General features: G+C 41.8%; 2 protein-coding genes across 5 annotated transcripts; one reads left to right on the top strand and one right to left on the bottom strand.

Moving 5' to 3' along the window:
* Nucleotides 1–38: 38 nt before the first annotated feature.
* ap4m1 (adaptor related protein complex 4 subunit mu 1) lies at nucleotides 39–7,168 on the bottom strand. Of its 3 annotated transcripts, none has more exons than XM_020464880.2 (16): nucleotides 6,931–7,168; nucleotides 6,706–6,767; nucleotides 6,495–6,580; nucleotides 6,276–6,382; nucleotides 5,983–6,079; nucleotides 5,711–5,821; nucleotides 5,460–5,540; nucleotides 5,261–5,323; nucleotides 4,465–4,531; nucleotides 4,255–4,308; nucleotides 3,732–3,838; nucleotides 3,526–3,617; nucleotides 3,282–3,326; nucleotides 2,992–3,042; nucleotides 2,761–2,878; nucleotides 39–492 (listed from the first exon to the last, which is right to left on the bottom strand). In XM_020464880.2, exons 2-16 carry the CDS (start codon nucleotides 6,761–6,763, stop codon nucleotides 301–303), a joined length of 1,329 nt encoding a protein of 442 aa, XP_020320469.1. In that variant the 5' UTR covers nucleotides 6,764–6,767; nucleotides 6,931–7,168; the 3' UTR covers nucleotides 39–300. The 3 variants fall into 3 exon arrangements, with proteins under 3 accessions (XP_020320469.1, XP_020320470.1, XP_020320471.1); XM_020464881.2 differs by having other exon boundaries at nucleotides 7,023–7,157; XM_020464882.2 differs by lacking the exon at nucleotides 2,992–3,042 and having other exon boundaries at nucleotides 6,931–7,163.
* Nucleotides 7,169–7,385: 217 nt separating this feature from the next.
* taf9 (TAF9 RNA polymerase II, TATA box binding protein (TBP)-associated factor) lies at nucleotides 7,386–15,432 on the top strand. 2 transcript variants are annotated; one of them, XM_020464886.2, is made up of 7 exons: nucleotides 7,386–7,493; nucleotides 8,043–8,124; nucleotides 8,252–8,388; nucleotides 8,485–8,619; nucleotides 8,734–8,815; nucleotides 9,023–9,133; nucleotides 15,079–15,432. In XM_020464886.2, the coding sequence occupies exons 1-7, from the start codon at nucleotides 7,458–7,460 to the stop codon at nucleotides 15,234–15,236; spliced, it is 741 nt and encodes a 246-aa protein (XP_020320475.1). In that variant the 5' UTR covers nucleotides 7,386–7,457; the 3' UTR covers nucleotides 15,237–15,432. The 2 variants fall into 2 exon arrangements, with proteins under 2 accessions (XP_020320475.1, XP_020320476.1); XM_020464887.2 differs by having other exon boundaries at nucleotides 7,450–7,513.
* Nucleotides 15,433–23,620: the final 8,188 nt, after the last annotated feature.

Genomic DNA, 23,620 nt, shown 5'->3' with positions numbered 1-23,620 from the left:
TATTGATCCTGATTATCCCTGCATTACAGAAACTCAAATGTGCTGAATATGTTTTTATGTACATTCATAGACTTTCCTGAATGATTTCCCACATTACATAATATAATGACAATAGTGAAATGTAGGGGTAACTTTTTGTTGTAGTAGATTTGTATTGGGTCACTCCGCCATATACAGAATAAACATTTGATACAAAAGTCCCTTGACGTTTTCAGGCAGTCAATATCGGGCTCACATCTGTACTGAGAGTAAGCCAGAGTCTGACTGATCAATGGTGTGTGTATGTACTGTATGTCCGTATCAGATACGGATGGTATACGAGTCTGAATGGGTTACATAGCGGACCCAGCGTTGCGACGGTCCAGGCTGTATCGGGGACAGGCGGAGGAATCTAATTTGCAGTCCTGTGCTGGTGTACTTCGGCAGCTCAAAGCTCAGACTGACCGGTCCCACTTCCTGTAATGAGGCAGCGCTAAGGCCAGAGACCTCCAGCTGAATGTACAGAGAGAGAGAGAGGAAGTGGTCAGCATGTTGGTCAATCATATAAAGTTGTCTATCTACTATTAGGGGCATATAATGCACTTGCAAAGTTTCCACTAACGTACAAGACCAGTCAGAAGTTTGGACACACCTACTCATTCAAGACCAGTCAACAGTTTGGACACACCTACTCATTCAAGACCAGTCAGAAGTTTGGACACACCTACTCATTCAAGACCAGTCAACAGTTTGGACACACCTACTCATTCAAGACCAGTCAACAGTTTGGACACACCTACTCATTCAAGGTTTTTTCTTTATTTTACTATTTTCTACATTGTAGAATAAATATGAAGACATTAAAACTATGAAATAACACATATGGAATCATGTAGAAACCAAAGAAATTGTAAAACAAATCAAAATATTTTATATTTGAGATTCTTCAAAGTAGCCACCCTTTGCCTTGATGACAGCTTTGCACACACATGGTATTCTCTCACATGGTATTCTCTCAACCAGCGCATGCATTTCAATTAAAAGGTATGCCTTGTTAAAAGTTCATTTGTGGAATTTCTTTCCTTCTTAATGCGTTTGAGCCAATCAGTTGTGTTGTGACAAGGTAGGGTTGGTATACAGAAGATAACCCTAACCCTACAGCAAGAACAGCTCAAATAAGCAAAGAGAAACGACAGTCCATCGTTACTTTAAGACATGAATGTCAGTCAATCTGGAAAATTTCAAGAACTTTCTTCAAGTGCAGTCGCAAAAACCATCAAGCGCTATGATAAAACTGGCTCTCATGAGGCCCGCCACAGGAAAGGAAGACCCAGAGTTACCTCTGCTGCAGAGGATAAGTTAATTAGAGTTACCAGCCTCAAAAATGGCCAATTAACTGCACCTCAGATTGCAGCCCAAATAAATGCTTCACAGAGTTCAAGTAACAGACAACTCAACATCAACTGTTCAGAGGAGACTGTGTGAATCAGGCCTTCATGGTCGAATTGCTGCAAAGAAACCACTACTAAAGGACACCAAGGGTAGCCTAGTAGTTAGAGCGTTGGACTAGTAACCGGAAGGTTGCAAGTTCAAACACCTGAGCTGACAAGGTACAAATCTGTCGTTCTACCCCTGAACAGGCAGTTAACCCACTGTTCCTAGGCCGTCATTGAAAATAATAATTTGTTCTTAACTGACTTGCCTAGTTAAATAAAAGGTAAAATAATAAATAAATAAATAAATAATAAGAAGAGACTTGCTTGGGCCAAGAAACATGAGCAATGGACATTAGACTGGTGGAAATCTGTCCTTTGGTCTGATGAGTCCAAATCTGAGATGTTTGGTTCTAACCGCTGTGTCTTTGTGAGACGCAGAGTAGGTGAACGTATGATCTCCACATGTGTGGTTCCCACCGTGAAGCATGGTGGAGGAGTGATGTTGTGGGTGTGCTTTGCTGGTGACATTGTGTGATTTATTTTGAATTCAAGGTACACTTAGCCAGCATGGCTGCATTCTGCATCGATACGCCATCTCATCTGGTTTGCTCTTAGTGGGACTATCATTTGTTTTTCAACAGGACAATGACCCAAAACACACCTCCAGGCTGTGCAAGGGCTATTTGACCAAGAAGGAGAGTGATGGCGTGCTGCATCAGATGACCTGGCCTCCACAATCACCCGACCTCAACCCAATTGAGATGGTTTGGGATGAGTTGGACCGCAGAGTGAAGGAAAAGCAGCCAACAAGTGCTCAAGACAGTTGGAAAAACACTCCTCATGAAGCAGGTTGAGAGAATGCCGAGAGTGTGCAAAGCTGTCAATAAAGCAAAGGGTGGCTACTTTGAAGAATCTCAAATGTAAAATAAAATATTTTGATTTGTTTAACACTTTTTTGGTTACTACATGATTCCATATGTGTTATTTCATACCTTTGATGTCTTCACTATTATTCTACAATGTAGAAAATAGTACAAATAAAGAAAAAACGTTGAATGAGTAGTTATGTCCAAACTTTTGAATGGTACTGCATGGTAACCATCCGATGCTGTCTGCATATGCATCATTGCTCTATGCGAAATGGCTCATGGATTTTGAGAACCTGATCTGCACCTAACAATTTGATCTACAGCAAACACGTGTGCAGAGAGGTGATTCTTCTTGATTGATAAGAAGTTCCTAATTTCCTGACATCATAATCATTGAAACTGGCCTATTATACTCTCACACTACCAGTATCTACTATTTCCATGTTTCCCATTGTTGTTCGGATATGTTTAGTCACCTTGAACAGGGCGGAGAGCTGTGCGCCCCCAGGGAAGCGAGGGATCTCCCAATGGACAGCCTTGTTTTTTGGCTGCAGCTCAGCACTCTGGTCTGGGCTGCTCAACTCCTGAGAGAGACTGGAGAACAAAGAGGGTGAGAAAAGAGAGAGGAGGGGGAGCTTGTTATGTAGTGAGTGAGAGAAAGCAAAAGATGGAGGGAACATGAGATAGAAAAAGGAGTTTCTTCTCACCGGAGCGAGCCCTTGGGTACCGGTATTGTAATAGAAACATTAATAGCAGCGCTGTAAGAGAAAAGAGATTGCCTCAGTGACAGAGGGACCTAAGTTGCAGCCCAGTCAGAGAAGGCAAGGACAATCACACTGACAGACTACACGATCATATGTTATTAAACTATTATAATGTGCATCATACAACATGATAAAGTGTTCAATGACTACCACATATGCTCCATGCAAACTCTACATTCTCAACATACAGAAGATAACAGCAAATAAGCATTTCCTGTTAATGGAGAACTGACCTCTTTGGGGGCAGGTCACACCGCAGCTTCAGGTACATCAACAACCTACAGGGGAAGAACAAGTGTGTGTTAAGGGTGGTGGTTGGGTTGTTTAAAGACTTCATTTCCCAACACTCAAGTTAGTAAAATGGGGAAGTTAAAATGACTGTCATCAAAGAGTAAGGGAAATCTGTGTGTTCTACATATTTTGATATGGTTCCGGTAAAGGGTTCTCTACCCAACATGAATGAACAGGGTTCTGTACCTGCCACCACTGTCCCTCTCTATAGAAGGGAATAGACGGAATGGAGGGGCTGTGGGCAGGTCATCACACAACTGGTATTGCATCACTGTTTGCTAGAGAAGGAAAATGTTTGTAAGAAACTGAGAGAATAAATTGGTTTATATAACAGTGAGATACAAGTATTGTTGTAGTGTTTGTGTGTGTGATTTAGTAAATTCCATGAGCACCTCTCCTTGGCTGGGACACACTTTCAGAATTCTATAGGTGTCAAACTCATCCAGCCTGACAGCCTGGTGGAAGCTGCACTCATCCACACGAACAGCTGCCCCATAACCTGAGAGGAGAGAGGGTGGGGGAAGGGAAATTACATTTGGAATATATGGCAGAATCCTAATTTGAATAAAAGTCGATAGCAGACTTTTGTGTAATGCCTTGATGTCAATGAGAGAGCTGAACGAGAATGTGTGCAAATATGAATCCATGGGAATTCAGCCCATAGTGACTGTGCTCTTCCACAACATGGATAAGAGTACAACTAAAGGTCAATATCATCCATTATGACAATCAATGCCGTGGCAGGGAATCATACGTTTTAATACAATGGCCTTATATTCATCTTATGCAGGATTTTACAGGAAGTGTAGTAATCATTCAGGTCACCCATACAGTCAGCACAGTGACTGCTGATCTTATAAAATTGACTAATATTGCCAGTGAAGGATGTAGTATTTGCAAAGGGATGGTACCAACCGCTCAGCTGGGACTTTCCTATGCTGAACTCTTCATTCAGTCCAATCCGCATCTCTATCAACAGGGTGAGGAACAGAGTAGAGGGGGAAAGGGAGAGAAAGTGATGAGAATTTGACACGGAGGAATTTGGATTTGTACTTGCCCTCTATTTACCGTACCTACTCTGGCAGCTTATCATTCAAAATGAAGACTTGAAACACGAAAACTCACCTGAGCAACTTGGCATGTAACACTTCACTCTGATCTCTCCCTCAATGTCTGCCTTCATCAGAACTCCCTGGAGAACAGTGAGGGAATTAATTGCTTTGAGAGAGATAAATGGAAAGGACAGAAAGTAAGTATAGGTTAAAGTGCAACTCTGCCCCTTTTCAAGCTCATATTCATGATCTCCAGCACCAAGCCGGAGATGCGAAAACAGCGCATTTCTATGCCTTGAAGAAAAAATATAGAACATAATTATATAATAATATAATTGGTTCTACCCAATGACCTCATCAGAAGTTACAACAGTGATTTTCAAACACTATGAGATGTGTGGTGACTTGGAGAGCAAGAAACTCGTTACAGGTTTTGAAAATCACAATATTTGAAAACGTTTAATCCTACCCTGTGATATAACTAACTACGTTTCCCTCCACAGTTTTTGTGAGTAAAGTCATATTGTGTAAATAATGCAGACAATTTTTTTGTTATTCTTCTGTTTTTTTTTGTGAGAAATGGAGGTCGAAACGCATTTATATGCAAATATTGAAATACAAACATTTGGTAGAAACACACCACTGGTGGGAAAATGCACATATTTTCTTTATGCCGATTTTAGAATATTCACATGAAAATCTGTCGCCAATTGGATGGACAGAGCAGCGTTTTTTTAGGACCGTTCTTCTTATCCTCTTAACTACAGATCATAGAAATGCGCCATTTTCACATATATAGAGAGACTTGACCTTTAAGGAAGAGATACTGATCATATGCATGGCTCCACCATGTAATCAGTGATACTTACATTGGCACCAATGACTACAGACATCCGTTCAATCACATCCACAAATATCTCATTTTTGCCTCCCTGAAGACAGAAGGGAAAAAACAAGTTGTTGAATACATATATACAAAGAATTCATACATATCTGTACATCTTCATCGATCAACACACTAGCACCTAGGAATAGCCCATAACATCCAGCAGTAGACACATTCTTTACCTGTTCTCCTTGACTTGACACGATGGGCCGTGTGGCAGCTGCACTGGGGGCCACTTTATTCTGCTGGGTGTCTGCTCCAAACTGACCAGGAGGGAAAAGAAAGTGGAATAAAAGAGCGGAGTAAGTAGGGCTCAACATGTTAAGGTTAAAAAGCAGATAACCAGGAAATGTTAGCAAATGGGACCCAGTGCACTTATTTTCAGGGCAGCCCGAAGAGTCAGTGTGATTGGGACCATGCATTGGTGTCTTACCAGCCCCACGTTACTAAGGTCAAACAAGCTGAAGGGTTTGGAGCTGACCGCCTCAGTCTGGATGAAGTTCTTCAGGATATCAGTAGAGGTCGTCTGAATGTAACCAAAGTCCTGATGGGGATAAAGTGAGAGAAAGGTGGGACGAGAGAGAGGGAGGAAAATAGATGACAGTGGGAATAAGGAGGAATGGAGATAGGCATGGATAACTAGGACCAAATATAGGGCCTTCAAAATGGCATAAAGATGGATGCCAGAGGAGAGAGAATACTCACCACTACCTCATCCAACAGCTCATAAATGAGAGCAAAGTTCATCTGGACAGACTTCTCTGACAGACAACCACAGTAGTCCTTAACCAGGGCTGTTAATCTGTGACACACAGTAAGCAAAACATTAATGCACACACACACACACACACACACACACACACACACACACACACACACACACACAGTAGAGGCCAACCTGTAAATCAGGTTGTTGTGGAGAGACTGATGCACACCAAATGAGATATTAAATACACAGAAAGCTACTTGTAGAATACATTCCTTACAGACACAATTACCTATTTAGGAACTCGATGATGGTGAAGGGAGAGGCATCAGCTTTCGTCGTGGCAACCCAATAGAGCCCTCCCTGTCTGATGTGAACAAAATGCAGCTCCTTGTGTTTCTGTGGGCAACCATGGAGGGAAATCACATTACTGTTTGAAACTATGATTATACCGTAATAGACGGCTGATCAAAACCCACACCATGCCTATTTGCTAAACCCTTCAACTTACCATTACAACTGGAGGCTGGCCACCAGTCAATGCAGTGACCATCTCATAGAATTTGTTGACAGCATCTTTTCCAGCTTCACCACGGACTGACAACTCAGGGTTAAGGCCATTCATTATTCACAGCATTTCCACTGACAACTCACTGGGAGAAATGCCTGAAGATTAAGGATATGTGTAAGAGGGAAAGGTAAGATATTATGATGTAGGATACAGTCTTTGTAGATGAGGTGATCTCCTTTGGAGGACAATATGAACACCTGGGATATCATCTTCCTAGAGGGAAATTAAAAAAACAATGCATATTAGTCGGTAACATCAACCGAAGTTAGCTCCAACTAACATTATAACAACCATGACATCGACAAACCCACTGTCGGCTCTGACTATCAAACATCAGCATTTCAAATGTTATTCAGTGTTTATGAGATTTACGTACCAGCAGCCAAATAGCAATCTACTTAACGTTACTTGTCTAGGAATCGTGCCTCCAATCGTGTCTGCTTTCCTACAGGATGGTTGCTTAGCTACCTTGATAATGCAAAATCCCTACGTTGACAGAAATGTAAACTCGAAGAAGATAGGTAATCACATTATTCGTAACTAGCTGGCTAGCTAGCCATCGTTTATTTACGCGTCAATTCTTATTTGGTGTTTGTTGACTGGCAGCTAAATCAACCTCGAGTTTCACAGCGCCACCTAGGGAGATTATTTCAGTTCCTGCACTTTCAATTTCACAACAGCTAGAGTTGTATTTTTGCATCATAGAATAGCTAGCTATATATTTTATTGGATCAATGCATTTGCAGTAAATGTGTATATTTTATAAAGCCCCCAAATAATATACAATAAAGCTAAGTGTCATGAACGCGGTGAACCAGAGGGTGGCGGTACTATATGCATATTGATTTTATCTTAGTACGGCTGTGCGGAAGTGGATGGGCGGGGTAAGGGTCAAACGTGAAAATGGCTTCTCCGAAAACTGTTCCTAAAGATGCACAGGTAGGAGTAAACCGTCTAAGGTACAATTTCTGAGATGTCATAGTTTCATTAGTGTAGCTTCAGTGGTGATGAGTGTTTAGTTAGATATCTTTTATGACAGCTGAATTAAAGTTTCTAGTTTTTGCAGGATTGTGTCAAAGTTCCCTAGCTAGTGAGCTCGCTAACGTTAGCTAACTACGGTAACTAGCTAGGTAATTTAGCTAGCTTGTTATTTATTTGTCAGCTAGCTAACGTTAGAACTAGAAGAAAAGACGCTCTTCATTGTAAATGTGCATTTGTAGAGTAGCTGTCCAGCAATATAACTCCATATCATTCTAACGTTGTAGTTGTGTAATGGCATCTACTTGCCTATTGGGAATGGTAACTTGTTGGTAGCTAGCTTGTTAGTTAGCAGGACAAGCTAACGTCAGCTGCTGACTGTTATTGTTGTAACTAGCTAGTGCAGTTGATGACAACACATGGAAATGTTACTCTACTTAATGTTTGTCCATGCAGCCACACAGCATACTGCATTTCTTGCTTATGTGCTCATATTTTTCCATTGCAAAGGTTATGATCCAAATCCTCAAAGACATGGGGATAACAGAGTATGAGCCCAGAGTTATTAATCAAATGCTGGAATTTACCTACAGTAAGTATACATTCAACTCTCTCAGGTTAGTTATGCTCAGTGTGCAATATTGCATGTTTAGTAGTTACAAGACACCAACGTATCAAGACAATGAACAGCTGTCCTTGTATATCATTTGATTTTACAGGATATGTGACAACTATTATTGAGGATGCCAAAATCTATGCAACACATGCCAAGAAGAACATTGTGGATGCTGACGACATAAGACTTGCAATCCAGTGTCGAATGGACCAGTCCTTCACCTCCCCACCACCACGCGATGTAAGATTTAAAAGTAGTGCCAAGACTGACAATACATTTTTTTCTGATGTTCATAAATGATCTAGACTAACTCCTGACAATGTTGTCTTTGTGTAGTTCCTGCTGGATGTAGCTAGGCAGAAGAACCAGACCCCTCTGCCCTTGATTAAGCCATACACTGGGCCACGCCTGCCCCCTGACCGTTACTGTCTTACTGCTCCTAACTACAGGCTTAAGTCCATACAGAAAAAGGTAGCCTTATGTTCTGCTTTGCAGATTTTACTGCACTTGCAATCAATGTTTATTGTATTCTATTCCAGTATGTTCTCTTTTGTGAATCCTTCTGACTGTTCCTCTTCTGTGCAGGTGTCCTCATCTGCTGGGAGAATAACAGTGCCTCGCCTCAGTATAGGAGCTGTGTCCAGCAGGCCCAGCACGCCTACCCTTGGTGAGGGACCCTTTTGTGCAATCTACATTTTCACTCATACCGTGTCATTTTATTACATGTTTTTTTTTTTAACACACTGCTCCAAGTCCTTATTTGACAGTGGGATGTGGGTTTGCTTCCTGGTGTGCAGACCTGTTGCTACCATATCTGTTGTTTTTGTAATGAAACAGAAAATACATGTACTCCTTCCTTCCTGCATGTTTCCAGGCACTCCCTCAGTGCAGTCAGTCACAACCAAAGTGGGGACGCCAGTGTCACTGTCGGGGCAGCGCTTCAGCGTTCAGATCCCATCCTCACAGACTGCAGCCTCCAAGTCCTGTAAGACTAACCTTAATTTCACACTGCTAACTTGCTTCAGATTGCTGGTGAAGGAGTCTACTGTAATCTTATAAATTTTATAATATGTATTTACATCATTAGAGAATGTCACCGGAGGAAATGGTGGCCGGTTTACGAGCTCCTGACCAATTGTGCGATCTCTAATATTAAAGACGTCTCAAGGTTCTTCTCACCTTAGTTAGTATGGACTACAGACTATTATGAGGTATTCTATCTGTATTATTCGTAGCTGTTTATTTACTGTCACAAACTAGAGCTGGCACTAAGACCTTAATCAGCGAGCTGTATAGGACCATAAAAAAAACTGAATTCCATTTGACCTAATTTCTACCAGCGCCCCGGTGCAGGGTAAGATGGCGCTGGAGCAGAAGGCAGACGTGCCCCCAACTGATAGTTCTTTTGTTCGTTTATCTGCATTTGTAACTTGCTGCTACCGTCTCTTATGACCGAAAATAACTTATAGACATCAGGACTGCAATTACTCACCACGAACTAGCAGAATCCTTTTTCTTCGTTCACAACTCTGACGAGCCCGAGGCGGAGGATATACAGCTCCCACGGGAGCAGGCCCAGATCCCCATGATCTGCGTGGAGGTGGAGAAAGAGAGGCCGGAGAGCGGGCTGCCTTCTGAGAAGGCGATCGAATAAACCCCCACTTCCCTCAATTCTGCTAGCAAACATGCAATCTTTGGACAATAAAATCGACGAGTTACGGGGAAGATTCAACTACCAATGGGACATTAAAAAGAGTAACATCTTATGCTTCACGGAGTCGTGGCTGAACGACGTCAATATCAACATACAGCTGGCTGGTTATATAATGTACCGATCTGCGTGGAGGTGGAGAAAGAGAGGCCGGAGAGCGGGCTGCCTTCTGAGAAGGCGATCGAATAAACCCCCACTTCCCTCAATTCTGCTAGCAAACATGCAATCTTTGGACAATAAAATCGACGAGTTACGGGGAAGATTCAACTACCAATGGGACATTAAAAAGAGTAACATCTTATGCTTCACGGAGTCGTGGCTGAACGACGTCAATATCAACATACAGCTGGCTGGTTATATAATGTACCGGCAGAGGCTGCACTCCTAAACAAGAAATTGCTCACCCAGAGGCTGCACTCCTAGTAGCCAGGGACTTTAATGCAGGGAAACTTAAATAAGATTGACCAAATTTCTATCAGCATGTTAAATGTGCAAGCAGAGGTAAAAGAACTATGGACCACCTACAGTTGAAGTCGGAAGTTTACATACACTTAGGTTGGAGTCATTAAAACTCATTTTTCAACCACTCCACAAATTTCTCGTTAACAAACTATAGTTTTGGCATGTCGGTTAGTTTCTACAAGTCTGGTTCATCCTTAGGAGCAATTTCCAAATGCCCAAAGATACCACATTCATCTGTAAAAACAATAGTACGCAAGTATAAACACCATGGGACCACACAGCCGCCATACTGCTCAGGAAGGAGACACGTTCTGTCTCCTAGAGATAAATGTACTTTGGTGCGAAAAGTACAAATCAATCCCAGAGCAACAGCAAAGGACCTTGTGAAGATGCTGGAGGAAACCGGTACAAAAGTATCTATATCCACAGTACAACGAGTCCTATATCAACACAACTTGAAAGGCTGCTCAGCAAGGAAGAAGCCACTGCTCCAAACCCAACATGAAAAAAACAGACTACGGTTTGCAACTGCACATGGGGACAAAGATTGTACTTTTTGGAGAAATGTCCTCTGGTCTGATGGAAAAAATATATATAACTGTTTGGCCATAATGACCATTGTTATGTTTGTAGGAAAAAGGGGTAGGCTTGCAAACCGAAGAACACCATCCCAGCCGTGAAGCACGGGGGTGGCAGCATCATGTTGTGGGGTGCTTTGCTGCAGGAGAGACTGGTGCACTTCACAAAATAGTTGGCATCATGAGGTTGGGAAATTATGTGGATGTATTGAAGCAACATCTCAAGACATCATTCAGGAAGTTAAAGCTTGGTCGCAAATGGGTCTTCCAAATGGACAATGACCCCAAGCATACTTCCAAAAGTTGTGTCAAAATGGCTTAAGGACAATAAAGTCAAGGTATTGGAGTGGCCATCACAAAGCCCTGACGTCAATCCTATAGAAAATGTGTGGGTAGAACTGAAAAAGCGTGTGCGAGCAAGGAGGCCTACAAACCTGACTTGGTTACACCAGCTCTGTCAGGAGGAATTGGCCAAAATTCACCAAACTTATTGTGGGGAGCTTGTGGAAGGCTACCTGAAATGTTTGACCCAAGTTAAACAATTTGAAGGCAATGCTACCAAATACGAATTGAGTCTATGTAAACTTCTGACCCATGGAGAATGTGATGAAAGAAATAAAAGCTGAAAGAAATAATTCTCTATTATTCTGACATTTCACATATTTTTAATTAAGTTGTGATCCTAACTGACCTAAGACAGGGAATTTTATACTAGGATTAAATGTCATGAATTCTGAAACTGAGTTTAAATGTATTTGGCTAAGGTGTATGTAATCATCCAACTTCAACTGCGTACTTCACACACAGAGATGCATACAAAGCTCTCCCTCGCCCTCCATTTGGCAAATCTGACCATAATTCCTTCCTCCTGATTCCTGCTTACAAGCTAAAATTAAAGCAGGAACCACCAGATAAATAAAAAATTAAGATGAAGCAAATGCTAAGCTACTGGACTGTTTTGCTAGCACAGACTGGAATATGTTCTGGGATTCTTCCAATGGCATTGAGGAGTACACCGCATCTGTCATTGGCTTCATCAATAACTGCATTGATGACTTTGCCCCCACAGTGACTGTACGTACATACCCCAACTAGAAGCCATGGATTACAGGCAGCATCTGCATTGAGCTAAAGGGTAGAGCTGCCACTTTCAAGGAGTGGGACACTAACCCGGAAGCTTATAAGAAATCCCGCTATGCTCTCCGGCGAACCATCAAACAGCCAAAGCATCAATACAGGACTAAGGTTGAGTCGTACTACACCGGCTCTGACGCTCGTCGGATGTGACGGGGCTTGCAAACCATTACAGACTACAAAGGGAAGCGCAGCCAAGAGCTGCCCAGTGACACAAGCCTACCAGATGAGCTAAACTACTTCTATGCTCGCTTCGAGGCAAATAACACTTAAACTTGCATGAGAGCATCAGCTGTACCGGAAGACTGTGTGATCACGCTCTCCGCTGCCGATGTGAGTAACACAGGTCAACATTCACAAGGCCACGGGGCCAAATGGATTACCAGGACGTGTACTGCGAGCATGCACTGACCAACTTGCAAGTTTCACTGACATTTTCAACCTCTCCCTGTCCGAGTCTGTAATACCTACAGTGGGCAAAAAAGTATTTAGTCAGCCACCAATTGTGCAAGTTCTCCCACTTAAAAAGATGAGCGAGGCCTGTAATTTTCATCATAGGTACACTTCAACTATGACAGACAAAATGAGAAAAAAAATCCAGAAAATCACATTGTAGGATTTTTTATGAATTTATATGCAAATTATGGTGGAAAATAAGTATTTGGTCACCTACCAACAAGCAAGATTTCTGGCTCTCACAGACCTGTAACTTCTTCTTTAAGAGGCTCCTCTGTCCTCCACTCGTTACCTGTATTAATGGCACCTGTTTGAACTTGTTATCAGTATAAAAGACACCTGTCCACAACCTCAAACAGTCACACTCCAAACACCACTATGGCCAAGACCAAAGAGCTGTCAAAGGACACCAGAAACAAAATTGTAGACCTGCACCAGGCTGGGAAGACTGAATCTGCAATAGTTAAGCAGCTTGGTTTGAAGAAATAGACTGTGGGAGCAATTATTAGGAAATGGAAGACATGCAAGACCACTGATAATCTCCCTCGATCTTGGGCTCCACGCAAGATCTCACCCCGTGGGGTCAAAATGATCACAAGAACGGTGAGCAAAAATCCCAGAACCACACGGGGGAACCTAGTGAATGACCTGCAGAGAGCTGGGACCAAAGAAACAAAGCCTACCATTAGTAACACACTACGCCGCCAGGGACTCAAATCCTGCAGTGCCAGACGTGTCCCCCTGCTTAAGCCAGTACATGTCCAGGCCAGTCTGAAGTTTGCTAGAGAGCATTTGGATGATCCAGAAGAAGATTGGGAGAATGTCATGTGGTCAAATGAAACCAAAATATAACTTTTGGGTAAAAACTCAACTCGTCGTGTTTGGGGAGGACAAAGAATGCTGAGTTGCATCCAAAGAACACCATACCTACTGTGAAGCATGGGGGTGGAAAAATCATGCTTTGGGGCTGTTTTTCTGCAAAGGGACCAGGACGACTGATCCGTGTAAAGGAAAGAATGAATGGGGCCATGTATCGTGAGATTTTGAGTGAAAACCTCCTTCCATCAGCAAGGGCATTGAAGATGAAACGTGGCTGGGTCTTTCAGCATGACAATGATCCCAAACACACCGCCCGGGCAACGAAGGAGTGGCTTCGTAAGAAGCATTTCAAGGTCCTGGAGTGGCCTAGCCAGTCTCCAGATCTCAACCCCATAGAAAATCTTTGGAGGGAGATGAAAGTCTGTGTTGCCCAGCAACTGTGCCAAAACATCACTGTTCTAGAGGAGATCTGCATGGAGGAATGGGCCAAAATACCAGCAACGGTGTGTGAAAACCTTGTGAAGACTTATAGAAAACGTTTGACCTCTGTCATTGCCAACAAAGGGTATATAACAAAGTATTGAGATAAACTTTTGTTTTTGACCAAATACTTATTTTCCACCATAATTTGCAAATAAATTTATAAAAAATCCTACAATGTGATTTTTTTTTCTTATTTTTTTCTCATTTTGTCTGTCATAGTTGAAGTGTACCTATAATGAAAATTACAGGCCTCATCTTTTTAAGTCGGAGAACTTTGGTGGCTGACTAAATACTTTTTTGCCCCACTGTATATGTTTTAAGCAGACCACCATAGTGACTGTCCCCTGGAAGTGTGGTGCCAGGACACCAACCTCTCCCTCATCGTGGGCAAGACAAAGGAGCTTATTGTAGACTACAGGAAACGGAGGCCCGAACACACCCGCATTTACGTCAGGGCTGTAGTGGAGAAGGTCAAGAGCTTAAAGTTCCTGTGTTCACATCACTAATGACCTATCGTAGTCCAAGCACAGTCATGAGAGGGCACGACAATGCCTCATTCACCCATAGGAGGCTGAAAAGATTTGGCATGGGCCCTCGGATCCTCAAAGTTCTACAGCTGCACCAATGAGAGTATCTTCAATTGCTGCATCACAGCTTGGAATGGCAACTGTTCAGCATCCGACCACAAGGCACTACAGAGGGTAGTGCATACGGCCCAGTACATCACTGGGGCCAAATTCCCTACCATCCAGGACCTCTATACCAGGAAGTGTCAGAAGGCACCGAAAATTATTTACATTGACCTCCCATTTATTTATTTATCTTAATTTAATTGTTTTGCACTGACTCCCTTGACTGGCACACTCACTAGACTCTATCCACACACACACTACACTGACACTCCAACACACAGTACATACAACACACAAACACATATGCTTATTGATGCCACGCACGGACACACTTTCACATACGCTGCTGCTATGATTGTTCTATATCCTGATTACCTAGTCACTTTTACCCCTACCCCTTGATACTGTATTACCTCAACTACCTCGTAGCCCCGCACATTGACTCTGTACTGGTACTCATTGTATATACCCTTGTTATTGTTTTTATTGTTAATATAAAGTCTACACCTGTTGTATTTTGCGCATGTAACCAATACGATTGAATTGAATTCAAGTCTCTCAGACGCTTCAATTCAGTTGTTTATTCACTTAATAAAATGTGCATTTTAAATGTTCATAATAAATTCAGATATTTTTGTCTTTTGTTCTCCGACAGCCACACCATCCACCCCAATGGTTCAAAATGTCCTCATCAACCCCTCCCTGATCGGATCCAAAAAGATCCTCATCACCACCAACATGGTGTCACAGAACTCGGCTAGCGAATCGCTGAAGAGGAAGCATGAAGACGACGATGACTATGATGCATTATGACCTCATGGATAATCTGATAAAGGAGTCAGCTAGATGAAATCAAGAGTGTGCTGTAAATATAGTAGAAGGTAGTTTTGAGGTTAGCCAGCCAGCCTACAATTCCCCCATCATTGTTGTGGACATTTAGTAAGTGTAGTGTCATGCCTGTTTGCCACTAATTTTTGTATATAAAAATAAAAAAGTGTGAATAAATGTAGTCTATGAAATGTATTTTATGGAACACTAGTTGGACACATTACCACAGTGCAAGATTTAGCTTGAAACTAAGTTTAAATTTTTTTTTAAATAAAACTTCTAATGGTACTTCAAATGCAGAAAGCAAGATATGAGTGAATACAATAGGATTTTTACACTTCAGTCTGGTAATCGTTTAGAGGACTTGTTCCACTCAGTTGCTAATAGAGGGAGACGTCAATCTGATGATTCCATGATCTGATTATTTTTATTGGGAATATACACTTGAATATCAAAGCAGTAGACTTGTGCACTTTTTGTCATTGTCCTGAGATGAACAGTAAGAAACTGATTGTCCTGTCAAAACTTCCCCAGCTACTACAACAATCAGATATTGCATATTAATAACGGAGTAACATAAGTATAGATGTACATTCGGACATATGGGTTTAAATTCTTCTTAACTGGATTAGTGATGGATGTATGGTCCAAGAAACGGACCAAATCAAAGTTTATTGGTCGCGCACACAGTTCTCCTTTTCCCAGTCTCTAATCCCCATGTCTCAAGCTGACCACCATCATTCCTGTTCCCAAGAAATCTAACACTACCTGCCACAATGATTACCACCCTGTAGCACTCACATGTAAGCATGAAGTCATTTGAAAGGCTGGTTATGGCACACATAAACTCCAACATCCCAGACACCCTAGACCAGGGATCATCAACTAGATTCAGTCACGGGCCAATTTTTTTATTGAGTGGATGTTCAGGGGACTGGAACATAATTGCAAATAATATGTACTGCAAATTAACCGCAGGAAGCCCAAACAGATCTATTTGACTAAAACATAATTTCTTGCTTACTGTATAGGATCACATACAATGAGTGTACAAAACATTAGTAACACCTTCCTAATGTTGAGTTGCACCCCCCTTTGTGCTCAGAACAGCCAGAATTCATCAAGGCATGGACTCTACAAGGTGTCGAAAGCATCCAACAGGGATGTTGACCCATGTTAACTCCAATGCCTCTCACAGTTGGCTGGATGTCCTTTGTGTGGTGGACCATTCTTGATACACACAGGAAACTGTTGAGTGTGAAAAACCCAGCAGCGCTACAGTTCTTGTTACACTCAAACTGGTGCGCCTGGCACCTACTACCATATCCCATTCAAAGGCACTTAAATATTTTGTCTTGCCCCTTCAACTTCTGAATGGCACACATACACATTCAAAGTCTCAATAATCTCAAGGTTTAAAAATCCTTCTTTAACCTGTCACCTCTCTACACTGATTGAAGTGTATTTAACAGGTGACATCAATAAGGGATCATAGGTTTCACTTGGATTCATCTGGTCAGTCTGTCAATGAAAGAGCAGGTGTTCCTAATGTTTTGTACACTCAGTGTATATCTCTGTTAGCATGGGAATACTTTGGAACAGATTAAAAAAGTAAAATCATAATTATTTGAAAGAAAACTTGGGGGGCTAAATAAAATCACCCATGGGCCACAAGTTGGGGAATCCTGACCTAGACCCATGGCAATTTGCATACCGCCCCAACAGATCCGTAGACTATGAAATCTCGATTGCACTCAACACTAACCTCACCCACCTAGATAAGAGGAATACCTACAGTGCATTCGGAAAGTATTCAGACCCCTTGACTTTTTCCACATTTTGTTAGGTTACAGCATTATTCTAAAATGGATTAAATAATTGTTTCCCACTCATCAATCTACACACAATACCCCATAATGACAAAGCAAAATAAATTACAGAAATATCACATTTACATAAGTATTCAGACCATGTACTCAGTACTTTGTCAAAGCACCTTTGGCAGTGATTACAGGCTTGAGTCTTCTTGGGTATGACGCTACAAGGTTGGCACACCTGTATTTGGGGAGTTTCTCCCATTCTTCTCTGCGGACACTCTCAAGCTCTGTCAGGTTGGATGGGGAGCGGCGCTGCACAGCTATTTTCAGGTCTCTCCAGAGATGTTCAATCTTGGTTTCATCAGACCAGAGAATCTTGTTTCTCATGGTCTGAGAGTCCTTTAGGTGCCTTTTGGCAAACTCTAAATGGACTGTCATGTGCCTTTTAATGAGGAGTGGCTTCAGTCTGGCCTCTCTACCAACTCTGTAACTGTTTTAAAGACACCATCGACCTCATGGTGAAATCCCTGAGCGGTTTCCTTTCTCTCCGGCAACTGAGTTAGGAAGGAGGCCAGTATCTTTGTAGTGACTGGGTGTATTGATTCACCATTGAAAGTGTATTAATAACTTCCCCATGCTCAAAGGGATATTCCGTGTCTGCTTTTCTTATTTTTACTAATTTACCAATCGGTGCCCTTTTTTGCAAATCATTGGAAAACATCCCTGGTCTTTGTGGTTGAATCTGTGTTTGAAATTCACTGATTGACTGAGGGACCTTACTGATAATTGTATGTGTGGGGTACAGAGATGAGGTAGTCATTAAAAAATCATGTTAAACACTATTTTTGCCTACATTCAAATATATGCCTACATTCAGATATAACTATCTCTGCTCAATAGCGCTTACCCTTCAAATTCTTGACCAGTTGTCTGAGAGAGGAATGTTGTTTCGATGTGCCAATGAGTAAGCAAGTTCTCTGCATTTGAGGCTACTAAGCCCATGAAACCGGTACTCAAGATTCTTAGCAAGCTCAGACTCCGTTTCATCAGATAAGACCTTGTATGCCTCTGATACTCTATTATAGCCAGTCCTTCGCGCAGGTGTGTGTTTGTTATCTTTTTTTGTCAATGTACCTCACTATATATTTGCCATTTATCAGACGCTTTTATCCAAAGCCACTTACAGTCATGCTTGCATACAGTTTACGTATGGGTGGCCCCAGGCATCGAACCCACAACCTTGGCGGTGCAAGTGCCATGTTTTACCAAATGAGCCATACAGTGTCATTCAGTCTATTTTCATCCCTTGCTTCTGCAGTGGCGTATATTCATCGCTGCCAAGGGAAGCCAGGCTTCCAACAACATTTTTTTTTAAATTCAATTTAAAATTATAATATAATGTATCTTGCGTCTCTCTGTGTTTCATAATTTTCCTTCAATTCGCAAGAGGCTAAATGTATCTCACAGGAGAAAGCATCCGAGTGATTGAACCATTGAAGGCAAGGGAAGCCAGGAGACATTTAGCCACCCTCGATAAAAAAATGTATAAAAAATGTGCCAATAAACGTTGAGCTAAACTGTGCGAGCTCAATTGTGAATGGTCCTGGCGCACCAACAAAAAGTGTCAAGGCAAGCCAGCTTGGATTTGACATCACTCCTGTCAAATCCCATGGAGAGCATAAGTCAGAAATTTGAATTGTTGCATTTGGTTGTGTTGTTGTCCTCCGGTGGCTAGTTAGCCAGCTAGCTAAAATTGTCCGTTTCCTAAATTAGCCATGGATGGAGATGGGGATATGGACTTTTACTTAATTCTCCGTACTGGTCAATGATTATAACACCGATTCTGATCTAACCATTAATTCATACATTGTTGTGCCCCTGGCCTGAGAGGATGGAAGTTCAATACATAACTAGATGTATAGTTAAATAAAGGTTAAAGTAAAACATTTAAAAATAAGCCTAATGTTAACTAGCTAACGTTGCCTATGAATGGAAGATAGGCTAGCGAGCAAACATTTTAGCCAGGTAGCCTAGGACAGCAAAACATTTAAATGTATACTGTATGACAGAGTGATAGACCGTTTCATAAACATGAAAGAGGAGGATGGCATTGACATTTCTCTACAAGTTGGGTGAGTCAACATGTGTTTCTACTTGTACGAACGCACACACGCATACAGAAATCAGAACCGTGGACAGTCACATCATATTTAGCTTATGTTGATTACAGTGGCAATTTTAGCATGTCAATCTTAGTGGGGCAAACAAACAAAAAAATGTTTGGTGCATGCCAGCAAAGCCACAACACTAAACAATACATTAATTGCTCTATAACGGTGACAAAGGGCACCCACAAACTGTTAGGGCCAACATAAAGCTGTCCCAACAGCATAGCTTTCTTTTCAGCACCATAGAGTGAATCCTTACCAATGCTACACCTGGCTATCAGCGGAGCCTTGTCTGGCAGGGAAAGATCATTCAGCCTCATTTACTGCCTTTAAAAAAACATAGCTGATATGGCTGACTTGCTTAAACAAATATGGTTTCTACTGACAATTGAGATGTACAAACTATGGCATAAGGGGACGACAAGCGGATAAGAGGCGAACCGTAATTTCAATTAAGACATTAATGAGCGAGCTAGGAAGTTACTATAACTATTTGTTCAGCACTTTTGAAATGTACAGCGACAGAATTCAGAAAATGGGCCGTTCTTACAGTATTCTCCATGTACACCAAGTCAGAACCGTAGGATAAATAAAGGGGGAATATAAGCAGATGAAAGCTATTACAATATTCGATGAGGACATTTCTCTAAAACAGGCCATTTAGAGAAATTATTAGGATGAGGCACACGGGCTACTAACAGCTTACTACACTACATACACTTAGTATTACCTTCTTAGCTACAGAATACATATCTTCCTGGCATATTACATCATTTAATGCAGCAGCATACAATACATTTTTGGACTCACCGTTGTTGTGCTGTGCTCACTTGAACAGTAAGGTGGCGCGGCGGTCCTACATGGGCAAATTTTGTCATCAAACTTTGTGATCAAGGTCTGGCATTCTCTGGATTTATGGTGCTGTCAAGACAACTGGGAACTCTGAAAAAAACAAGGTCAAATCATGCCATCAGTGATGTTCAGGTTGGAGCTTTAGAAAGAGGCCCGAGTTCTCGAGTTGGAATTCCGAGTTGGATGACTGTTCAAAACATATTTTCCCAGTCGGAGTTTCCAGTTGTTTTGAATGCGACAGAAGTCATGCTGGATTGACAGCATGGCCAATGTTGAATGTTTATCGTTTTAAGCTTGGAAAAGAGACCCTTAAACCCAGACTTGGACCACACACCCACTCCACTGAATAGCAGGTTAGTGATTTCTTTGCAGCGCTTGCAGTTAGCCAGATTCCTTCCAAATCACTCATTGTTGAATTTGCATTTTCCAACTTGTTGTGTAATGTTTATGTCCAATGGCCGATGAGCACCAATACATTTCATCTATAATTTCTCATCATCATTTCTCTTCATATGACAAGGCTTGAAAAGGATTTGCCAGTAGATTGCCGACTTGATTCATGATGACTGCTAGCCTGCTAAGATTTTGAAAGTATGATGTTGACATGATCAGTTCAATCAAAGCTACTGTAGATATAACATAATATGACATCATTTTATCTGTGGCCAATGACCTTGAGCCTTCTTGGATGGGCACTTCTAATGTAACTCTACGGCAGCACCCAAGGTGTTTGAATTGTCGCGCTCTCCCTGTAGATTTTGTGTTGACGTAATGCCCCCATGAGTGACAGAACACTGAGCCAATCACGGCGCAACTAGAGAACATTACCAACCCCTACTCTCCATATTTTCTGCTAGCTGCCCCACCACCACAGAAAGCACTGAGCTAGGCTAAAACACCTGTATTTTGGAGCTGCCCCACACACCGCTACTGTGCTGCTGCTCAAATGGACTTCTTCTCTTCTATCACTTTCTTGGCTGCTCTCTCAGGAACCTCAAGGGGGACTAAACCCTTGCATGTTTTACATTTTCATACACAGGGCATGATGATGTCTGCTCTGTAACCATAAAAATGCACTAGAGTTGAATCTTGAGTTCGTATGAATCACACATTGCAAACATACTATGCATAGGTAATCAAAATGTAATCATTTGTATGGTATATGGTGGCCATTGCTACGTCCGTTGATAGAAGGAGACCAAGGTGCCGCGTGGTAGGCGTACATTTGTCTTTATTAAAAATAACACAGAAAAACAACAAAATACAAAAACTATATTCCCACAACTGAAGGTGGGAAAAAGGGCTGCCTAAGTATGATCCCCAATGTCTATTTCTTTGATGGTCGGGTATGGTTCCCAATCAGGGACAGCTGTCTATCGTTGTCTCTGATTGGGAACCATACCCGGCCAACAAAGAAATAGACAAACTAGAATGCCCACCCAAATCACACCCGACGTAACCAAATAGAGAAATAAAAAGGCTCTCTAAGGTCAGGGCGTGACAGCCATTGGATCAATTTACCCAAAGGCCAACATTTTGACGATATTAGCCACACAGCTACAATGATGCACTTGGCTTAGGACCTCATATTGTAGCTTATAGAGACTCCCAACTATCTTAAAACAATCTACTTTGGTTAAGATACAACCATCATGACGCAATACATGAATTTGACTTTGTGAAAATCTGTTTTCTTTCACAAAGTCAAACTTGCTTACCACTTTTTCCATCACAGACGCAATGAAATGAAGACCCCTTCTTAAATATTTAGTTGTATGATTCATTTTGTGTATGGTTTCCTAGAAACAAGGGGTGGCTCAACTAACCCTTTGGTTAACTAACCCTTTGGTTCAACTTACCCCAATCTCCCCTATTGTGAATTTTATGACTTTGGACAGGGATGGGGTTTAGGTGGTATTTTGGGTCGGTAGATGGGATGAGGGCGGTTAGTAGGGATTTATGCTATTTTATCAGTAAAGGGATAGGTAGGAGAATATACTGTAGGATAGTAATATGAGGCCGGCCTCACTCTCCAGGGCAGTAGGTGGCGGTATATGCATCTGAAACGTTGGTTGGGATCCGCCAATAAATATTCAAAGAAGATGACTACATCAAAGATTTTACACTGAGGTAGGTTCTATCTGTGTGTACTCAATTGACATATGGAGAGTTAAAAACCCTGTGGAGAAACAATACACGTGGAATAATAGAGATCGTTCACTACAATCAAGAATTGACTTGTGGGTGATAACCTTGAGCCCAACACTCTAGAGGTAAAAATACTGCCTGCAGTCCTGACGGATCCTAGAGTCATATGGTTGACTGTAAGAATGTGCAGTTATGATGATAAGAAATACTCTGGTGGTTATTGGAAATTAAATAACTCATTGCTATTGCATGATGATTTAAAAAATGGGATTAAGAATCGAATTTCTGTTCACTGAAATTTAGCTACATCTAATGCAGAATATGGAAAATATTGGGAACTGCTGACATGTTGTATCCGCTCAGCCTGTATTACTTATGGAAAACGGCTTGCTTTAAGAAATGCCATACAACTCTCCTTCCGTGGCCTCCAATTGCTCTTAAATACAAGTAAAACTAAATGCATGCTCTTCAACCGATCGCTACATGCACCTACCCGCCTGTCCAACATCACTACTCTGGACGGCTCTGACTTAGAATACGTGGACAACTACAAATACTTAGGTGTCTGGTTAGACTGTAAACTCTCCTTCCAGACCCATATCAAACATCTCCAATACAAAGTTAAATCTAGAATTGGCTTCCTATTTCGCAACAAAGCATCCTTCACTCATGCTGCCAAACATACCCTTGTAAAACTGACCATCCTACCAATCCTCGACTTTGGCGATGTCATTTACAAAATAGCCTCCAATACCCTACTCAACAAATTGGATGCAGTCTATCACAGTGCAATCCGTTTTATCACCAAAGCCCCATATACTACCCACCATTGCGACCTGTACGCTCTCGTTGGCTGGCCCTCGCTTCATACTCGTCGCCAAACCCACTGGCTCCATGTCATCTACAAGACCCTGCTAGGTAAAGTCCCCCCTTATCTCAGCTCGCTGGTCACCATAGCATCTCCCACCTGTAGCACACGCTCCAGCAGGTATATCTCTCTAGTCACCCCCAAAACCAATTCTTTCTTTGGCCGCCTCTCCTTCCAGTTCTCTGCTGCCAATGACTGGAACGAACTACAAAAATCTCTGAAACTGGAAACACTTATCTCCCTCACTAGCTTTAACTAGCACCAACTGTCAGAGCAGCTCACAGATTACTGCACCTGTACATAGCCCACCTATAATTTAGCCCAAACAACTACCTCTTTCCCAATTGTATTTAATTTTTATTTATTTATTTATTTTGCTCCTTTGCACCCCATTATTTTAATTTCTACTTTGCACATTCTTCCATTGCAAAACTAGCATTCCAGTGTTTTACTTGCTATATTGTATTTACTTTGCCACCATGGCCTTTTTTACCTCCCTTCTCACCTCATTTGCTC

The sequence above is a fragment of the Oncorhynchus kisutch genome, linkage group LG28 (assembly GCF_002021735.2).
Source record: "Oncorhynchus kisutch isolate 150728-3 linkage group LG28, Okis_V2, whole genome shotgun sequence".
Classification (NCBI taxonomy): Eukaryota; Metazoa; Chordata; class Actinopteri; order Salmoniformes; family Salmonidae; genus Oncorhynchus; species Oncorhynchus kisutch.
This window is presented reverse-complemented; position numbering and strand designations above follow the sequence as displayed.